Here is a 16,110-nt window from a genome sequence, read left to right as displayed (position 1 = left end):
CAAGATATCAGCCAACTGCTGGCTTCCATAAATCAATTTATCTCAATCATGCCCCACATAAAGAGGAGTGGCACCAACTTCCCCCATCCACCGAAGCCAACCACCAGAATACAATCCTCTCTATCTCCTCCATATCCAATCAACCATCAATCCCTACACCCCACTCTACTCCACTCCACTCTCCACTCCACCCTCCACCCTCGACGGGTATGTAAATGTTTACGTGGCGTATGCGCGATGCTCGTGTAAATAGCCCACGTAGTATTTGCACAGCAGTCGGTGTGGTGTATCCTTATGCATTGTACTTGTATTTACTTTCAATTATCGTAATTATCAAAAAGGGTTACGTTACGGGTATTGGATAGTCGGTATTGGGTGTATTCGGGTAACGGGTAACGGGTAACGGGTAACGAGTAACGGATAACGATAATGGCACGGCAGTGCAAACGTTTGCTGATGTCTTCGTTTTTCGTTTTTCTCTTCAACTGTTTTTCCCTTTTCCATTCATTCATTTTCGATTTCATATCCCTCCGTGCTGAGCCAGCGGGAATTGTCTGTTTTCGTTGAACTCTGCCCTGCCAGCTGTGGAGCTACTTATTTGAGTTGGAGCTCGAATCTCAATTCGATTTGGTCCCGCATCAATCCAGCGAGGCGCAAAAATCGGGGATAATTACATTCATTTTCGTGTCTGTGTTTTTTTTTAGTTTAATAAACTATGTATAATGTTGTATTATGCTTAAATGGCATCAAAATATTCATTTGCCAGAGCAATTAATTAAATAATATTCCTTAACCTGCCTTGTTTGCATATGGAATGCAATGATTTTTTGCATTAAATATGCAAAATAAAAATTCAATTTTCCCACGAACACACATTTAAGTATACAGATACAGGTGTGTCTCTTCACCTGACCCGCCGCATGTCCTGCACGTCCTGTCCGGTGCTGGGCTGCTCGCTTGCCTGACCTCACCCATAATTATAAATGGTTTAATAATGACTGTGAGTTTCAATAATAAAAGCAGATCATTCATTTTTATTACCCACCCTATGGCCTGGCCTGGACTGGCCTGGCCTGGCCTGGCCTGGCCTTGCCTGTCCTGGACGCCTCTTGCCTGGCCCCCAGCTGACACGTTAAGTTCTGGGGCTAAACTTTTGCCCCCAATGGAACCGCTGGATGGATGGACGATGGGAGGGATACTTTATGAATACGTATGCATATTTATGCACAAACAAACACAAACACGAACACGAACACACACTCTCTTATCCACACTTACACTTACACACACACATATTCATATTCGTATTTAAGCATCATTAATTATTTAGAAATAAAGTCGGAAGTAAATGCTCTATAACGGTAATTGAGACATTTTCAATATGTGTACACAAAGGCTCCGAGCGGCATTTATCGTTTATAGTTCATTTATTTTTGTGTCGTCCGTTGTCCGTCGTCCGTCGGCCGTCGTCCAGCGGTCTCTTTCAGTCCTGTCTGCCTGTTCAACAGTCCATCCACAAATTATAATTAAGTACATACACTTTAGGGCTCGAAAGTGTGAAAAAGCCCATATTGAAACCAGAGCCTGAACTCGACAATAGACAATAAACGATACAATTAAATTATGTATCAATTGAGTTACCACTTATTTGATTAGGCAATATGGGCGTGTTATTAAGATATGTTATTAAGATTGTTATGTCCAGATTCTCATCAATTTTATTTGACTCAATTCCATTAAAGTGTCTCTTTTTAGTCCATGAGAACTAGGACAGGTGCTTGCGGACACCCTCTAGATTTAAATTTAGTATGGAATCGCTGTAACATTATTCAAAGGTTTTATAAACCAACAAATATTGAGTGCCATTTCCATTCTCTTTGCGGAAAAAAAACAAAGAAATATTCTCATTTATTCAACATACGCGTTGAATGGATCAAGTTCGTAGAAACTTCATAATATCACATTTCACTGCATTCAATATACATACATACATATGTATGTACGCGTATGTAACTAGCACAATTTTTATACCCATTTTGCCATGAATATGAGAATTACCATTTCAAAGTGCATTTTGATGGAATAACCAAATTACAAAAGTGCTACCAAATAAATGGACGTCGTCGCATTACATGAAAACAATACTAGTGGGTGCTGGCTGTCTAAGGCTCAAGCCAGCAAATAGCCGAAACACCCTCAAGTGCATTGATATATTCGATTATATTCGAAACTGCACGGCACTATGGGAGCCAAACCTTTTATTTAATATTGGTTATATGGGATGAGGAAAGGGGTTTGTGATATGGGATAATAGACTTTGCTTATACGATTAAAAAATGGGAAAGTTAAGGCCCTTGCTGGCTGCCCTTATCTAAAATGTTACTCCTACATAGATAGGTCAAATATGTTTTATATATGTACATTTTAAAAGCATTTAAGACCTAGTCGAAACTTGGTAGATCACTTTCCATATATATTCATAAACAGAGGACAGCAGGTAACACTAATCGGATAGAACTCCTTTGTAGAAACTGAAACGTGGACATGATTCTGGCCCAGTGAGTGCAGGCCCTCTCATAAAGGGTATCCCAGAACTGTGGCCGGCTGTCGGCCCCAATGGAGAATTAGAATTAAAATATTTACGTGCATTGATGTATTGTTTAAGCGATGTAAAAATTTGTGAAGTTTGGTCATTTGTTTGATAAAATATCAACTCAAAAAGCAGCAGCCACATACGAGTATATTGTGTACGGGAATATGTACACGCATGACAGCAAAACCAGACCATGCAGCCCCGCTTCAGTGTGCATATTACGGATTTTTGCACAAAATATTCTCTGTCATTTTGGCATACTTTAGTTTTTGGTCATTGTTGCTGTCCATCCTTTGTGTGTGTGTGTGGGTGTGTGTGTGGTAACAGGACAGGGGACGGGCGGTGGCGACGCGATTTTGTCAAGTGCACTGCCGCTGCTGTTATTATTGTGGCAAGCATTTCTCTCTAGTGGGCGGGGGCGTGGGCGTGGGTGAGCCCCAATCCATTGTCGAGCGAGCGGTATAGAATGGATGTGTAAATGTGGCTATGTGCATGTCTATTTGTGCATAAATTTATGCATATATATTTTTAATGCTCCGCTCGACTGACATCAACTGTCAGCATAATTTTTGGACAATTTTTTGGTTTTCCATTACAATGGTGTTTGTTGGAAATTTTCAGTAAAATTATTGAATATTATTTAAAAATGTTACTAGGGATATGGGTACTCACAGCGTATCCTCAAACTGACTGGAGCCGACTGCGTCTCGCCGCGATCGTTGGCCGCCGAGCAGGCGTAAAAGCCCGAGTGGACGCGCCCCACTCGCTGCAGCACCAAGGAGCGTGTGGATATGATGATGCCCCACGAGACATTCTGGGTGACCGGTTGGCCCTGTAACGAGATTAAGAGGGGAGCGCTGATTAATTGCACCTGGCTCTGGCGGTGGCGGTGGCGGGGGCGGGGGCAGGAGCAAGAACCTACGTCATGCGACCACATGATGCGATGCTCCTTGGGATTGGACTTGATGTGGCACTCGAAATAGACGTCGTCGCCTTCCTTGATGTCGTCCGGACGCAGCGTTGAGCCCAGCGACAAGGTGACCTGCGGCGGATCTGCAATGCAGTGAAATGGGAACTTGTTAATAGTTAAGCTCACTTCCTAATTGCTTTTGCTAATATGGAAATTTAGGTTTTATCCTGTGCACTTTATATTCAAATTGCCGTGCTGCCTGTGCAGCCGTGCGACGAGCGACGAGCGCCCGCTGCTCTGATATAAAATATAAAATCGAAAAATATTATTGCATAATAAAAAGCTGAAATGTATGTACCGCCCGCCGTTCGTTCGTTGTCGTTCGCCGCACCGAAATCCATAAAAGTTAACAACGCAACGACGGAACCGCGTTATAAACCCCAGTCCCAGCCCCAGCCCCATCACAGCCCCGTCCTGATTCTGATCCGACTACAAACAGGCTACAGGATAACCAATGAGTATGACAAAAATTTTTAAATTAAAATCGTTCCGTTGCTGCGAGCGTCGCCCCAATATCAATGATGGATCATATAAAATATTTAGTACTGTCTCATTCTCTGTTCTTTTTTATTTTTACAACATCATGATTGCGTGCCGAAGGTGGCTTCCAAATTGTAACTGTTTTGCGGAGGGGAAATGTCTGCGGAAGGGTTATGAAAAGGGTCTTAAGGAGTGGAAGGTAGTAGGAAACTGTAAAACAGTTGATTTTACGTAGTTGATAGAAATCGAAGTTCTCTTTTCGCTGAAAGACAGGCTTAAGATACAAACTTGTCTCCTTAAAGGGTAAAGTTTATTTTTCTTCAAAGTTGGAGCCTCACGCTCCATGTTATTCAATATTTATGGCTTTATTTAGCATACATTGCTGGGGGATCCATGTGTGACTTTAAAATTCAATAAATTTATGATTATCTAAAAAACACAAGGACGAAAAAACAAAGCGAAACTTCAGAATAAACTAGCCAAAGGGTCTGTTCTTTTTCCTGCCCGTTTTGACCCCTGACATAGTTAAAGGAAACAGCAGGAAAAATTGCTTCAGTTGCAATCGCTGTTGATTTTAAATTGATAATCAAATAAAGTAAAATTTATGACATTTCGACGGCGTTGGAGGGATCGCAAATATACGAAGCGAAGCAAAGCAGGCAACAAATTTTCCGGCAGCTTTTTTATGGCCACGCTAAAAGTCAACGAAATAAATATTGACATACGAGAATGAACGAACGGCAGCAGCCATACAGGACCATAGCTATAGCCTGGAGAAAAAATAAATATTCGAGTATGTAAATAATGCCCTATAATTTAGACTTATTTGCACAAGCGACTTTGATTTGTGCGCTCTCTGCATTTATGAAAATTTTAATCGATTTTATAGAGTATATTGCTTATGCATTCGGTCTACTTACAAATGACGTTCATCATGAGCGAGTCCTCGATGGCTGAGTTCTGCAGGCGTGGATTGGAGCCCTCGCACTTGAGCATCGTGCCGTCGTCCTCAGGTTGTGGATGAAATGTCAATGTGGATATAACTCGTCCATTGCCCTGGCTCGTTGACAGCTGCGAAGGAAGGAGAGCACCCAGAAAAAGATAAAGTGAAATCGATTAGAAAAGTGCCCGCTGGCTGTACACCGCAGGTCCCCCACACTCCTCTGACCATGACGGAGGAAATTCATAAATAAGGCAACATGGCCCGACACCTGGGCGTCAGGGAGGTGAATGTGGAGGTGGAGGTGGCTGGGCATTGAGATTAAGTTCGATTTTGGCCTCAGCTTGTGCAGAGAGAGAGCTTACCATGCCACGTTTGAAGGGCCGATTATTCTGTGTCCATCTGATTTCCGTGTCCGGCACCGAGCCCGCCACAATGCAGGTGAGATTGTATTGCGTGCTCGAGGAGAAGACCTTCAACTTATTGGTTAAATTGACTGATGTGGGTTTGACTGCGGAATATATAGTATGATGTGCGCGCGGGTGTGCGTGTGGGTGTGGGTGTGGGTGGGGGGGTTTAAAGAGATTAGCTTCTGCTGCTGGGAATATTGACTTGCCAGAAGCTACTCACGTAACATTTCGATGCGTATGCTGCGCTCCACGGGTGCCACCAGCTTCGTGTTGGATGCCTGACAGCGATACGTGTTGTTCAGGGCGGAGCGCGAGATTTGGTGTACCTCCAGTCGATTGACAGTCACATGCCGGCCCATCGAGACCCCGCTGCCAGCCTCCAAAGTCCGTGTGCCGTTCAGCCATGTGACAGTAGGTTCTGGGCGACCTGTTGCCCGTCATCGGATGGAATGGATAGAAGAGTCGCATTAACATCGAGGCACTAGCATTTTCATTTTCATTTCCAATTCAAATTTAAATTAATGTTTAATGTATAAATTAATTTTAAATTTCTGAGCACTGTTCTTTCGGCAACAAAACTTTTCCACTCATGCATTATTAACCCGCCCGCCTAGCGAGAGTTTTCCAAGGGGTTTATGGGGGCATGGATGGAACTCTAACGGAAGCGGCGTGACCACAGCGCCGCGTTCGAAAATTTATGACCGAAAAAAAAGAAAGAAACTTTCAACATTTTAATGATAATGCGCATTTAGCAGTGTGTACCCAAGGCTTTTAAAAAAGGCTTAGCCAGCTTAACTAGCAAAGTTCGGGGGCGCCGGCCGGGACGGGACGGGACGAATGGATGGATGGATGGTCATGGTCCTGTAGGTGGTTGCTATGGGTAGGGAGTGGAGGGTGAGGGCTGCCAGCCGAACGCATAAGCGTGAATATTGAATTAGTGGGAGGGAAAACAGGGTAAAGTTTTTTTGGGGACATGCTGATGACCCCTAAATGGAAAACAATTCGGACAGAAAAGGGAGGATGGAAAAGTGTATACAAAGATGTGCATATATATTTATTGCTATGTTCTCCATCTTTAATATATCAAAAAGAATTACATGACCAACTGGAAAGAGCGATATTACTCATGATTAGGTAGAGCCTATCCATTAGGCGCAGAATCATCTACGGAAGAATCATCTAAGTTATATGTGATAATGAATTTTTTTTTAAATACTTAAGGGTATACAAATATACACACACGAGTATGTATAAAGTTGTGTGGGCTTTTGGAACCGCCAGTGATGGAATATCGATTTCCGTTGCAGCAGCCCTCTTGATGCTCTCGCTGCAATTGTTCAACGGTGCGCCCTCTCGGCATTTTCAATTGAAATTCTGCAATCATTTGTTCGCTTTGCTGGCACCGCTCAGTGCTCAATGCTCACTCCGAGTGACTGAGCGAGCGAGTGGATGGCTGGCTGGCTGGCCGGAGGGAAGGCAAGGCATTTCACTCGCTCACATATCAAATGTACGAAAATATTTTTAATCCGTTTAAGTGCCCAAAGCGGTTGGTTGGCTCGAGGGCTGCTGCTGCTGCCTTCGTGGCCATTAAGTGAGCCAAGTGAATGTGGCGGAAATGAGCAACAATAGCAACAAGCAGCTGAGGCAGCAACGAGTGGCACTGGGACTAGGATTGGGATTGGGATTGGCTATGGTCTATGAAGTTGGGGGAGGGTTAAAGTAGCTGATAGCTGAGTGTGGACTTGGGAATTTACTGCCATGGCTAAGCTGGGGCTCCCTTCGTCTCCTGCTCCTTCTCCATCCGGCCAGCCAAGCTCAAATGCTTGCTGATTGCAAAGGATACTCGGCGACGGCGACGGCGACAATAAGCCAACAAGGACGCACGCACACACACACACACACACACACACACGACGGCAAACCGAAATGTCGAGCAGGATGGGAATGCAGGGATAATAGACAAATAACAGTTTCCCTGCGGCATTTAGCTGCCTTTCCCCTGTCTTGGCCTTTTCCTTTCATTCGACGGCCCCACCCCCATCCCTCTCCGGCATCCTTTGTGTAATGAAGACAGTGCGCGTTGCCATTTGCTAAGCCATACTTACGCTTGTTGACAATTGCTTGCCCCAATGGCCGGACAATGCCACTGTGCTCGGGAGCATAATATGCAAAGGACAGTCGGCAGGACACTGGACTGGACACAATGGATAAACCGGGCGGGTCTTTTATGGCGGAATGCTTAGATTAGCTTTTTATTGCCGGTATTAATTGCTATTAGTCGAAGTTAATAAAGTTGATAAAGCAATTTGGCATTTGGCGTTTATTGGGGCCCTGGCTATGATTAGTGGGGGGCGCCCATAAAAATACGCGTCAGGATTTGCATTAACTTTAATCAGAAATCGACCCCAGCCGCACACTCTCTGCCGCCGTCAGAGGACTCTGAGGCCTCTGCCACCTCTGCCTCGGTCGACTCGACACCATGTGGCGCTGAAATTGTGATATTAGTTAATTTGGCGCTGAGCCCAGCAGCGGCGTTGCCGTCTGCACGAGCACAAAATGAAATATGAGCCTGCATTGCGGTCTTCCAAGGAGCTAAGGTAGCCGCATGGTTGTGCCAGTGCCACAGGAGAGAGAATGGTGCATACAATTCCGTGGCGGAGCTACAGCTACGGCGGGTACCACCTGCCATGAGGCGTGTCGCTCAACAGGTGTCAAAAGCGAATGTTGTCGACATCATCCCCCATGCACCGTGCTCCGTGCCCCCCCGTTGGGAGCTCGAACCAGCTCGAACAACTGCCATCTGGCTCATTCACATGCGGTTAGTCAAAGCAGCGACGTGACGCACTGCCAAACCAAAACCAATGCGAGCGAATCACCGAGCAAATGCCAAGGCAGCGGCAGCAGAAGGCAGCCAAAGTCGAATCCTTTGCTGGCGAAATGGTGCACGTAAACAGAAACAGTAGTTGCACCATCACCAGCATCAGCATCAGCACCAGCACCAGCACACAGGTGCCAGTTAGCCTTCGCCAGCTGTCATTCGAGAGATGAGGAGAACAATCAGACCAGGAGAAGCAGCTCCAATTTGCCAAATGCAAGTATCACAAAGGATGGATGGATTGTTGGATAGGCCAGGCAAATATTCTACTCTTACAGGGAGACTGTTTAGGCTTTAAAGCATTTCCAAAGGGCCTCTTTAAGTGTTCTCCAACTAAACTTTTAGGGCCCATTCCAAACAGTTCAATGAACTGTACCTAGGGTCTGTCGGAAATAATCAGCTAAGTCCACTATGAAAAGGACTTATAAACTTTCGAGAGCATACCATCCAGCTGCAATCTCCATTTTAAAGCTCTGTGCTAAACCCATTTAGTTTGGCCAAAAGAAGAAAAATTGCCATGAAATCGAGTTGCTAGTTGACATGGAAAATGTCTGGGGTGCATGCCAAAATATTGTTGTCACAAAGTTAATGATTTATAATGGTCGTGTCGGGGCATGGGATTCGTCGCAGTTCGGTTCGGTCGGTTCGGTTCAGTCAGGCGAGGAGACCCCCTTAGGCTATCCCAGTCATCCAGCCAAGCGAGCAACTTGTACAAAATTTTTCACACTTGCCAGCCAGGAAAAGGGAAAAAGCTAAAAGAAAGTAAAAAGTTTAGACGATGCGGTCGCTTTTGATGGAGATGGTGCTGCTGCTGCCCTCACCTTGGTGACCTCTTTAAAGATTTACGATGCCGCATATGCCTACAGGTCATAGCTGGCCAATGGATGCCGTGCACAACAAAAAAGCCCAGACACACTGAAAATTGTTGCATTTTTCTTCAAGCAAAGTGGCAATGACAGCAGCCATAGCCACAGCCATAGCCCCAACACCATGCCGCAGCAACAGCATCAGTGCCAGTGCCAGTGCCAGTGGCATACGACGTAGACGGAGGAGTCGTTCTGTCTGTGCGCCGGCAATGTCACCGCAGACTTTGACATACATTTATTTTTATTATTTACGATGACTTAGGCTGCATGTGCCAACCCCACCCCCACCGCCACCGCCACCACCGGGTGTGGGGAGGGCACAGTCAGGGACAGACAGGGGCCGCAGCCGGGCCTATCTGGAGCTTTTCATCTTTAATTCTTTAAATAGACTGGCAGGGTCGAGTGGAATGGATGGAACTGAGACTGAAACAGTTGCGTTTTTGTGCTGGCCCTGCTTGATAGCCTTTTGTCTGAGTGCCACATTTATGTGGCTGCCACTACGTGTGTGTTGGTCTTTCTGTGCGTGTGTGTGTGAGAGAGAGAGAGAGAGAGAGAGTGCGCTGGTGTCGTTTATCATGATTTACTTACCGCCACGCACTTCACATGTCAACACAATATTATCGCCCTCGAGCAACGGACCCACAGCGCCGGCAACATCGCGACCCGAGGCATCGTACACGAGTATTTGATGCGGAGGAACTGCAGGGGAGAAAATAACAGAGCAGAGCAGAGCAGAAGAACAGACGCATCCGTTTCGTTACAGGAGAGATTGGCACAAGGAGACAGAGCTGGCTTTAATGACAGCGCACTGTCTTATATGGGGAGAGATGTTTTTCTCTCTTACTCACCAATAACCGTTAAGTTAATTCTATGATTGCGCGTGGGTGAGTTCTGAAAGTCGACGCGACAGCGGTAAACCTGTTGACAGAGCCGAAAAACCCAATAAAAAATACACAATAAATGTAACACACTTCGGGGCGCCTTCCGCTCTACTTACGCCCTCGTCATCCAGCTGTATATTGTCCACAGATAACTTGGCCGGCTGCTGTCCGGTAACGAAATACGCACGTGGCCCAAATGAGTTGGTGTCCGACCAGTAGAGGGCCTTCTCAAACGGCCGCCCACGCACATCAAAGCTGCAAAAGGGACAAGAGAAAGAGAAACGTTTCCATCACATAAATGTTAAAAGTTGCCTAAGTAGTTCTCGTTTTTGGTATCTCTATCTCTGGGGGGGACCGGGAAATGCAAAGAGAGACGTAAGTGAGGGAAAATAAGGCCAAAAATATTGACGATAAGTTGTGTCACCAACGGGCTCCCAAATCATTTCTGATGTCGCCGCGTAGCTACGCGTAGGTCGTAAATTTTAATGCGTTGCGGTGTGGCAGTGGCAGTGGCAAGGAGACCAGACCTTATGTTTTGAGCATAAAAAATGGCTTTTCCTCGTTCAAGAAGCATTTTTCAGTTCAATGTTTTCATGCGGTGTACCGAAGGCCACCCTACCCCATCGAATATTATTCTGTTTGCTAGCCAAGTAATATTTAAAGCTGGCGGAATTCATCGTACAAGGAATACATTTTCATGCACATGGAAATAATTTATTTATTTATTTATTTCTGTGTAAAATGATTAACCTGCGGGGTATCTAAAGATGCACCTGAAACCATCTAAGGGTTTACTTTTACAAGCCATATTTGGGAATATCGGTCAAGAAAATGACTAACTTGAATGCAGACGCTAAAGGTTAGTCCAAGTACACTTCAAATCACTTAATGCAATTTTTAGAAATGGGAAAGTAAGTTAAAACACCTGTCTGAGACGTTTGCCATACGTTTTTTACGTCTCAGAAGCGGGAGTCTAAAATATCCGATTTGATTGCTTAATACTTACAGAGGCTGACAGGCTTGCCTGTCTTACGGGTGTTCTTAGACACTTATAAACTGTAGGTTAAAGGCCCAACAAGGGTACTAAACAAGCCCGGAAACTTATGAAGCCTCCAGCTACATTTATTTCTTAGCCAAACCATAAATATGCGATAGAAAATGGCTGGGGGGCTGGAAAAATCCGCTCAAAAGTAGCAAATGTCTTGGGCCTGAAATTTCACGCGTCTACAAAATGACCCTTTTCCTGTCCTGCCCGCTGACCCTAGCGCTGGCCCGTGGCGGAGGAAAGAGTCAAGGGGCAGCAGAGGTGGCAGAGCCAACCCCGAGCATAAATTTGCACGCAACTAATTTCTTCCGTTTCGCATTATTTTCGCAGCCCGGCCACGGCCTGCCAACGGCCTGGCAACGTTTGCAATTTTGCGCATTAAAAAGCCTGACGTGCTATCTTTGGCGCTTTTATTGTATTTGTTAATGTCCGTCTGAGGGCTGCTACCCCCCCGGCGACACGCCGTAAATGACTTGGCGGTGGCCAAAGGGGGCCAGCCCCCCTTCTATGCCACACCACAACGTCTTTGCACAGTCATCGCAAGCAAGTTGTGTCCTTTTGTTGTTTCCGCTGTCGTCGTGCAGTCTGTGTGCTATCTGTGGGTCGGTCTGTTCTGCTCTGTTCTGTTCTGGTGTGTCCTGTTTTGGTGGGGACCAGCCCAACCCCAGCCGGCTTCGGCCTCTCTCTTGCGGTTAGTCGAGCGGTTTGTCATTGTGCCGGCTGGCACTGCCTGACTGCCTCACTGCCTGGGCTGCCTGGAGGCCGTATTGTTTGCGCCTTTAAGTGGTTTTTTATCATTTTGCCGCTGACACAATTTATATCCGGTGCTCATATTTCTTCTGCTTATCACTGGGCTCCCTTCCCGCTTGCCCCCCGCCCCCCGCTCAACCAAACGGGCCCTGTCATGTGTTTTGGCCCCAATCCCTCCAATTGTGTTCAAAGTGCAGTAAACCATGCGGCGAATAAATTACGCGTTCTAAGCCTTGCTTAAGCCATGCCCGCCGCCAAAGCACGTCCTCTAATTAGCCTAATTAAATATATGCTCGAAAATGAATACATAGCAATGGAACAGAGTACTTGCCACCACCTCAACGCGACTCCTACTCAAAAGGACTTCTCGAAATTTAAAAACAAAATTCCTTTTGAGAGCTGCGCTACTGTCCCTTTCGTTCGCTTTTAATTTTGCGCATTTGCAAACAATGGCGGAACGCCGTGCAGTCAACAATGGCGCCGAGCAGCGAGCAGCAGCAGCAGCGAGCAGCGAGCAGCGATAAGGAAAGGTGGCCGGGAGTTGTCTTGGCGGGGCTGATTGGTGGGCTATTTCGTCCTGCTTCTGGTCTTAGCCTAGCTTGCCCTCTGTTGACGTTGTGTTCTCCCGTTGTTGGCCTTAGGAAACAATAATGCCAAGTTTGCACAAAGAAGGGAAAAAGAGACACGGCAGCAGCACGGAGCGGGGAGAAACCCCGAGAACAAAACAAAAAAATAAACGCCAAATGCTCGAGCAGTAAAAATTGTAAAGCAGAAAAAGAAACAGCAAGCGAGAGCAGGCAAGGACCAAAATAAAATGGGCCAAGCCAGGAAAAGGAGACAACATTGTGGCAGTTGCAGAAATGTTAACTGTCGTCCTGCTGGACGAGACAAGAGGATAAGAAAAGGATCCGCTCGCAGCAGTCCAGGGGACAAGTGGACGAAACCACGCGACGTCCGTTTGAGGAGTTTGCTTTGGGTCTTATTCATTCTCTCGTTCTTGTCTTTTGTCTATGGCGCGCTCTTACGCCTTCTCTTCCTCTCTTCCTCTCTCCTGTCCACACTCACGCTCGCTTTTTTCTTGCTTTTTTCCAACAATTAGTCGAGTTTTATTTATTTTGCGTTAATTGGTAGCACTTTATCTTCTGGCTGAATGAATGAGCTGTGCTCTTTAAACAAATCCCGGAGCGGACCTTGAACTGGACATTGAATGGGTTTGGCAATTACGTTTTGGTTTTTTCCAGTGGCTTTGGCCAGAAACTTTCCTCCTAAATCCCCTACACCTCTCCCACAAGTCCCCCTTCCTCATTTGTTTTCCTGGGGAGGGAGCCCGACCGACCTCCGACCTCCGACCTGCGGCACCGCCCCGAAATCCAATATCAAAGCAAGCTTCTCATATTGCCATTTAATGTTTTTCTTTTTTGTTCGTTCTTCAGTTTGTAACGCTTACAAAATCCTATTCAAAAAGATTGCAAAAGGGCTAAGCGGGACAGGGATGGAACAGGGACAGGGGCAGGGACAAGGACAGAGCTCGCCAGAAAAAGGACGAAAAACTTTTGCACTCACAATATCCATTGAATAATTTTATGACAATATGTGTCAGAGCGTGTCGGTGTGCCGCTATGCCCGCCCGTACGATATGTGTACGTGTGCGTGCGTGTGTGCAGCTCTGTCGGTATTTTCTGACAGTTTAAACAGATGCTGCTGTCGTGGGAATATTGTGGGGGGACATGGTTCTTGCAAATATCTTATATCCCTTACTCGACCGTCCAGAGGACTGGTTAAAAAAGGCGTGCTAGGAAGAACAGGAAATGCAAGTCTCTGCAAGAAGTAAGGGATTACAATGAGTTACATCCAAATTCTTTCTTCTTGATTCTCTGTAAATATGTCACATATTTTCCAAAAGGGAAGACAGGAATTGCAAAAAAGTAAGTACAGGTAATTCTTCAATTCCATAAAATAAATACAAAAATGTCGACGATTTTTCTATAAAATGTGTCATCTAACGGGCGTCTCAAGAAAGCAAATAAGTAGATCTACGAGTATTTTGTGTGAACGGTCAAATTGCCAGTCACGCGTAAACGTGAAAAGATAAACTTCAGGTCAACCATTTTTGCTTTTGCGAATATGTATTCGATGCAACTGTAATACAACCTTTTATTCCGCTACTACAGGGTATAACCAGCGTTTGGCTTCCCATAAGGGAAGCGCATGACAACGGGCAATAAACTATGGGGGCATGCGGGTCGCCTGTGCCACACACTCCTCACATGTGGAGTGGTGGGGGGGGCCTATGAACGTCCAAAATTAGACAGGTGAGAATAGGCTCTCGCATATTCGTATATTGTCTGGCGGCCCGTATAAAATTATGCATAAAGAACCCTACCACAAGGCAGAAGAGAAGCGGCAGCAGCAATTTCATCGCCAAAGCGCCAAAAAGTATGTTTCGTAACTCGACAAAAGTGGCAACAAATTTAAAATTGGTTTCCACACTCCCAAAACACACACGCACACACACTCGTGCAAACAAAAGAAACACAGCACCGAGAGAAATATGAAACAACAATAACACCGAAAAAGGGGCTGTTTACACGCCCCCATATACGCGGGCACTCAGGGAAACAGACAAAAGTATGCAAATGGTTTTACTGCCCTATTGTTTTTTCTGTTTTTCTTCTTTTTTTTTGGGTTTTCCTTATTTTTTTTGTTTTCTGTTTTGTTTTTTCTGATGCCCAGTTCTTCCTTTGTGTGTGTGTGTGTATTGGTGCTATTATGGAGCCATGCTGTGTAATATCTGTAAATTTCTTTTGTTATTGCCAACAACAGTTTTTCTCCCCCCCACCAGCACTCCAGCATCACTCCTCTCCTCTTCCTACACTCCCAATTTCCCATCCCCACAGAGCCGTGTTGACATTTGTTGGCATCATTCCACACATTGTTGCCGCTGGTGTTGGTTTTTGTTTGGTTTTCGCCTCATCTTCTCCTTAACTTTTACTATATAATTTGTAGCATATGAATATATGAAAGCTTCCAAATAAAAGGAGAGAAAAAATTGCGAGCTGATGAAAACAAAGACCGTAAACATCGCCATCGCCGTCGTCGTCGTCGTCGAGCTTGGTGGCCAAGTTCAAATTTATGCAGTGTCGCCCAATAAATTCCGCAATAAATTCAAAATAAAACTTTCATCTTGGGTTTGCCTATTCCGTAGCTGGTTTTTGTCAGACGTGGCCCCAGGTTGGGTTTCTTTTCGGAACGAACCCTATCTCTAGTCGTGATCTGAATTAAGAGACAAATAAAGCAGAGAAAAACTGAGCATCGGATTATTTTCTCTTGGCCCGTAAACAAGACTCCCCACATGATGTTCTATGGGAATGAATGGTTTGATTATCAGGATAATTCTTTGAAAGAAGATTGAAACATTCTAAAGAAAAGTGATAGATATAACAGTTTGATGCATTTCTTTGAGAAGTTTCTCGGATAAAACCCAAACCGATTTTGTAACTTTTAAATCATCCAACCACTCGGGCAATTTCCAATTAGAAACGAATTCTTCGTTTTCCAATTACCAAATCGAAGTCATTAAAAGTTGACCAGGACAAAAGAGAATTTTCGGTAATCTCTCTGTCGCCTTTGAATGCACAATCAGTGCAAAGATTCGGGATTCGGACGGAACGTTCCACCATTTCCGGGGGTGGGGTGACCAAGTGGAGAGGTGACAAAGAAAATCCCGACATTGGCATTTCTCAGTCCCCAGTGCTGGGATGTGGTAATGGCAATGCAAACCAAAGTTTAGTGGCGGCAAAACCGATTTGCATGCGCCGCTTGCATTTCCGTTTTCACACACGCACATATACACTCGCAGTCGCTTTCACACATACTACATACATATATACACATATACAATTGCAACTTAATTACAGTTTTAAATATCCCATCTAACCTGAAATTTGCGCAAAGTGCGCACAGTTGCCGTGGATGACGCCGCTTGCCGCTCGTAAAATGCCCCGAAAATGCACTCGACTTAATTGCCTTTGGCTCGACTTTTGGTTTTCCCTTCGAAACTCCACCCCTGAGATCCTCTGCTCCTCTCGGCTAGTGTACCTCTCACCGTGATTCCACTGCGCCATCTTCAGCTCATTCGGCCTCTGAGCTCCCTTCCGTCTGCGTTGGCCTTTATTGCCAGCCATTTTGAATACCATTTTGTGGTTTATTACTTTTGTGGCAGAGCGATTCCGATTCTCAAGTAGCACTGCGGCATGCCACATACAAACTCAAGCGCACACACACACGACTCTACCTGTCT

At 45.4% G+C, this 16,110-nt stretch overlaps 1 protein-coding gene across 3 annotated transcripts in view; it reads right to left on the bottom strand.

Moving 5' to 3' along the window:
* side-III (sidestep III) overlaps positions 1-16,110 on the bottom strand; it is an 86,400-nt gene that overhangs the window by 16,443 nt on the left and 53,847 nt on the right. For all 3 annotated transcript variants that reach the window (XM_002137503.3, XM_033383462.1, XM_033383456.1), the window contains exons 7-14: positions 10,132-10,270; positions 9,983-10,052; positions 9,723-9,833; positions 5,614-5,820; positions 5,349-5,494; positions 4,964-5,114; positions 3,516-3,646; positions 3,266-3,425 (exon numbers count right to left, since the gene is read on the bottom strand). In XM_002137503.3, coding sequence (XP_002137539.3) covers positions 3,266-3,425; positions 3,516-3,646; positions 4,964-5,114; positions 5,349-5,494; positions 5,614-5,820; positions 9,723-9,833; positions 9,983-10,052; positions 10,132-10,270 — 1,115 coding nt within the window. The remainder of the gene's footprint in view (positions 1-3,265; positions 3,426-3,515; positions 3,647-4,963; positions 5,115-5,348; positions 5,495-5,613; positions 5,821-9,722; positions 9,834-9,982; positions 10,053-10,131; positions 10,271-16,110) is intronic.

This window comes from Drosophila pseudoobscura, chromosome 2 (genome assembly GCF_009870125.1).
Source record: "Drosophila pseudoobscura strain MV-25-SWS-2005 chromosome 2, UCI_Dpse_MV25, whole genome shotgun sequence".
NCBI lineage: Eukaryota > Metazoa > Arthropoda > Insecta > Diptera > Drosophilidae > Drosophila > Drosophila pseudoobscura.
The sequence above is the reverse complement of the archived record's forward strand: the minus strand, read 5'-3'. Positions and strand labels throughout refer to the sequence as shown.